Here is a 5,009-nt window from a genome sequence, read left to right as displayed (position 1 = left end):
GAGAACTGAAGATGGCAGTTCACTGGCACTTCCCATGAAATCTGACAGAGCTTGAGAGGATCTGTCGGGAAGACTGGGGTAAACTGCCAAAATCCCAGTGTGTAATGACCCAAGAAGACTCAAAGCTGTAATTGCTGCCAAAGGGGCTTCAACAAAGTACTGAATTAATATATTTTTTATATATATACATTTGCAAAACATTCTAAAAACATATTTTCACTTTGTAATTATGGGTTATTGAGTGTAGATTGATGGGCAAAAATGGCCAAAATAAAATACAGCGCAATAAAGTGTGATCTTGATATTAAGATATCAAAGGCTTGAACAAGAAGCATGTCCTTTCACCTCCATCATTCTCCACATAATTACAGCCTTTAACAGTCACATGTGCTCTGGATATACTGACCTCTTGAACAGCTTAGGAATATTGTCCTGGCAGGTAGGTATAAAAGCCAGACTATTAGACCAAGATGTTATCACTTTGGTTGGGAGACATTACCTTCACATCCTATTCCTATGGCCAGGTTGGTTCCAGTAGTGGGAGTCAACCACCTCATTCTACTGGCCAGGTGCAACACCTCCCACCATCAAATACATGCCTCAGTAAAACTCTTGCATATCCATTGTTTGACATGTTCATTCTACTAAATGAATAAAATATAAAAACGAAATATTAAATGAATTAAATATCAAAAATAGAAATACTGCTTGATGAAGAAACAGTGAGAGTGCTAAGCCCATAGCAATGCAAAAACCAGGTTGCCACTGGAAGTGGAGCTGACAGGGACAGCAGGGGGCTGAGAGGCAAACGGAGGGGAGCCCACCCCTGCAAGTGCTCCACGGAAGCGAGGGAAAAATTCAATCCAAATAATGAAATTGAATAATCAATTAATTCATATTTCTGAGAAGTTATTTCTAAATTACTTCTCAGTGGTGGATTTTCCACTTTATATTAAATAATCATCATCATAATAGTCATGAATATGATGAGGACTATCCATTAGTATTATTCAGAAGAAGAATATTGCCTTATTCCTGTAGTCTTAAGCCTTTTACATAAAATTTCCAGAAAGGACGTTTTAGCATCCCCTACCACCCTAACCATTTACCGTTTACCATTTACAAACCAAAGGCCAAGGAGAAAAGACAGAGAACGGAAGCATGTTCCCTAATGATTCAATGACAGTGGTTACCTGGCTACAGATCTTGTGTTTATTTTACCCATAATCCGAGTGAGGTGAAATGACAGGTCCTGCTTGATCCCTAGTGTTCAGGGAGGACAGGAGCCAGCCGGGAAATATGTTTTGGAAATAATGAAGGCGTAATGACAATGACACTGAGTTGCAAGCCAGGGTGGGGGCAGTGGGTTGGTCGGTCTGAGGATTATTGGGAAGGAGAATGATCAGTAAATCTCATGGGCCATTGATAAGATCAGAGGGTTGCGACTTCATTCAGGTGAGTACTTAACTGTGGGAGGAGGAAGTCAGTATAAAACTGCTTTCACTTAGTATAACGGGTCTGTAATTTACCTCTACTGAAGCAGTGCCGAAGCTCCAGCTGCTCAGAAAAGGTAATATTGTCATTTTTGACAAATATTCTCATCATCTTCTTCTTCATTATTATTATTATTTTTTGTCTTAATATTATTGTTAGTAGTCGTAGTAGTCATAGTAATTATAATGTATTATTTAATTCGACGAAAATCATTATTGCTACCTGAATATGAAGACAATACATATCTTAAGGCAAGTTATGTTGTTGGTAGTTATGTTGAATTATGGATAATGCGTGTTTTCACATTGTTTCAGGAATTATGGTGTGTCCAGGAAAGCCAGGAGCATCTCTCCTCATGCTGTCGATGCTGGTTCACATTATAGATTCGTACCCCAACAATGAAATTGCACGAGGCAGGTTTTCAACTTTATCATTAATTGACAATGAAAATATTTGTGAATTTAATTGTTTTTATTAATCATATTATTACCCTGTAGCTATTTTCTTAATGAAAATCTTTTATATTCTGAAGCTGAACAGCAAAGATGGAAGAAAAAGCATTCTCATACATTATATATATATTTTTACATTTAAAGGTGGCTGTGATGAATGTCGACTCCAGGAGAACAAGCACTTCTCCACGCCCAGCGCTCCAATCTTCCAGTGTGTTGGATGCTGTTTCTCCAGGGCCTACCCTACACCACTGCGGTCCAAGAAGACCATGCTGGTGCCAAAGAACATCACATCCGAGGCAACGTGCTGCGTGGCCAGAGAGGTGACAAGGGTAAGAGTCTAGCTTTGAAAAAAAGCTTTGGTGCAATACCAAGACAGCTCTACTGCTGAGCTTCATTGAAGTGATATGTGGCAGAATGTATTTTGGAGGAAGCAAAGGCTAGTTTCTGCCCTTCCAAACCTAAAGAGGATGTTTAAAAAATACAGTACAGTTGAAAATAACTAAATGTGTGATAAAAAATGTAAAAACTTGAAAATTGAAAATCAACCAAACCTGCACCGTGTCCGTCTCTTTGACTGAAGATTTGTGGCATTGTCATTGTTCTTTTCCTCCTTCTACCTAAAGTCAACTAAAAGCTGCTTTTCATTCAGTAAAACCTTAGAGATTAAGTCTTATGGTGTTACAGCCCTGTGACCCGGGCCAATATGAGTCATTCTCTCTCTACGTTTTTGCTCTCTCTCTCAGCCGGACAACAGGAATATTGTGAACCACACGGACTGCCACTGTAGCACCTGCTACTACCACAAATTTTAAACCATGCAGCATGAAGCACTGGACAAGCCAATGCAACACTTGGCTGACGCATTCTGGGAAAAAGTCTGCTTACCATAGTAATTTGCCACAATATATTTAGAAAAATTTACAATAAATATTTAAAGGATATAAACACAGACAAAGGTATCTTTTTATTTAGTTTTGCACATTGTTTATTTGTTTCAGTGTAATGTAACGATGCACTTGTTTCAATATCCATTGCTGTCAACAAGTTGTAGCTGTATATGCATTCATTAAAGTACTACTAATATGGAAAGAGTCATTTTTGCTGTGGCGTATTTTGTCATGTGAAAGGTTCAGAGAGATGGAGAGGGTACGGGAGCATCCTCCTTTCCTCCACTACCACCTCGTCGCCTATGACTGCCCCAATAAAGAAAATTGATAATACCTATATTGAGTGCTAATAAGCCTATTTATGAGGCCATTACTGGCCAAGGTCCTGGTTTCCATGGCAGTGGGATGGAACAGAAACTACTGACAGCAGCCAAAAGAGGGGGATCAGCCGCCTTTGCTCTTCCTTCCACCCCTCCTTGCATCGCAATTTTGCTGAATCAAACTCTCCAGTTTTCCCCGTACTTGCGCATTTGCAGACTTAACGGGCGCATTCACATTAAATCCCAAGTGGCTATGGCTGCCCAATTCTACAATTCATCAAGTCCGCAAGGGGGCACATGCAGAGTCTCATACCTACAGCTATGTTTAAGAAAATAACAGTATAATGTCAGTAACTCGATGAACCACTGTTATTAGTAGTAGTGATATTTCTGCATGGCAAACAATTTAGATGTAGATGTAGATTGTAGATGTCGTAGTGTAATAGAAAAACAACAGACCCAACTGTCATGACAGTTTATGGTGTCATGACATGCACGCTGCTTGTTCTGAGTAATTGACTCATTCATTGAGAGGGGCGTTTTCTAAATAATAGCAGTGTGGGGTTTAATTAGAGAATTCATTCATTCTGTGAAAAAACAGGTGTCAGTAATTGTCCGTTATTAAGGAAGCAGGGAAGCAAATGTTTCACACATTGTTATAAAATAAATTTCCTCCTGAATTCGTAAGTAAAATGGGTCCTTCCAAACAGTGCAGTAAATTATAGGATGCTCAGCTAAAATGATCTCAAATGCTTTAAAATGGCAACAAAAACCTGGAACATGCGGAAGAAAACGAAGAAATACTGTTAAAACATATCAAAGAATAGTCAGAATGGCAAAGATTCAGCCATTCATCAGCTCGAGAAAGATCAAAGATGATCTACAATTTCCTGTAAGTGCTGTTACAGTCAGCAGACTAGAAGGCTAAGCTATCAGCAAGAAGTCCCCATAAAGCACCATTGTTGAAAAAAGGGCATGTGCAGAATTGGTTCAAATTTGCCAAGGAACACATCAATTATCCCCAAGAGAAATGCCATAACATTCTGTGGACTGATGAGAGTAAAATTGTATGTTTCAGGTCTAGTGGCCATCAACAGTACGTCAGATGACCCCCGGTTACTGAATTCATGCCATTTTAACCCACTTATTTGTTCAAGTATGAGTTTGATTTATATAAATGTCTTAATGTGGATGCAATACAATTAATTACATGAGATTCATTAAAGATTTATCCAAAGCGCTGCACAATTGATGCTTCTCATTCAGCCATTCACACGCTCACACACACACCAATGGCAATTGGCTGCCATGCACGTGCTTGACTGCAAATTGACTGCTCTTACCTCCTTAGACATTACCAAACACACGTAGACTTTCAGGGTGATTTTGACACAGGGAAAAATTTACTGAATCCTAGCCATATCTTCAAAAGTTGTGAAGACGCTGCATGTCAATGGTGCATATTTTGGTAGTTAACAATGTAGGGACCACATAACCACACTTCCCATGATTCCAAATGACATTTTCATGACGTCCACCCTGGCATGATTTCTAGTTTTGGTTTAGCCAATACTGTAACATCGGGAGCAATAAACTTTCACAGCATAAGAGTGTTGTCCGGCTCTCAGCAGCCTCTGGCCTCCGGCTTCTGCCCCTGCATCACCACTAGGCCTCACAGACACACCTAGCTTACCTCGCTGTAACTTAAAGTGGCCTATAGTGAGTGGAAACTGGTGTATGCAAATCGCTACCATTACAATCAGCTCACCATTACAAACAGCAGCGAACAAACTTCCGCATGGAAAAATTACCAGCGGACACCTTTCAGAACAGAATGGACCAGACGATGTCAT

The 5,009-nt window shown here is 39.7% G+C and overlaps 1 protein-coding gene across 1 annotated transcript; it reads left to right on the top strand.

Annotated features, from left to right (window-relative positions):
* Positions 1-1,813: 1,813 nt before the first annotated feature.
* LOC133134431 (glycoprotein hormones alpha chain) lies at positions 1,814-2,819 on the top strand. The gene is made up of 3 exons (XM_061250618.1): positions 1,814-1,907; positions 2,091-2,278; positions 2,693-2,819. The coding sequence occupies exons 1-3, from the start codon at positions 1,814-1,816 to the stop codon at positions 2,759-2,761; spliced, it is 351 nt and encodes a 116-aa protein (XP_061106602.1). The 3' UTR covers positions 2,762-2,819.
* Positions 2,820-5,009: the final 2,190 nt, after the last annotated feature.

This window comes from Conger conger, chromosome 1, assembly GCF_963514075.1.
Source record: "Conger conger chromosome 1, fConCon1.1, whole genome shotgun sequence".
NCBI classification, from domain to species: domain Eukaryota; kingdom Metazoa; phylum Chordata; class Actinopteri; order Anguilliformes; family Congridae; genus Conger; species Conger conger.
This window is presented reverse-complemented; position numbering and strand designations above follow the sequence as displayed.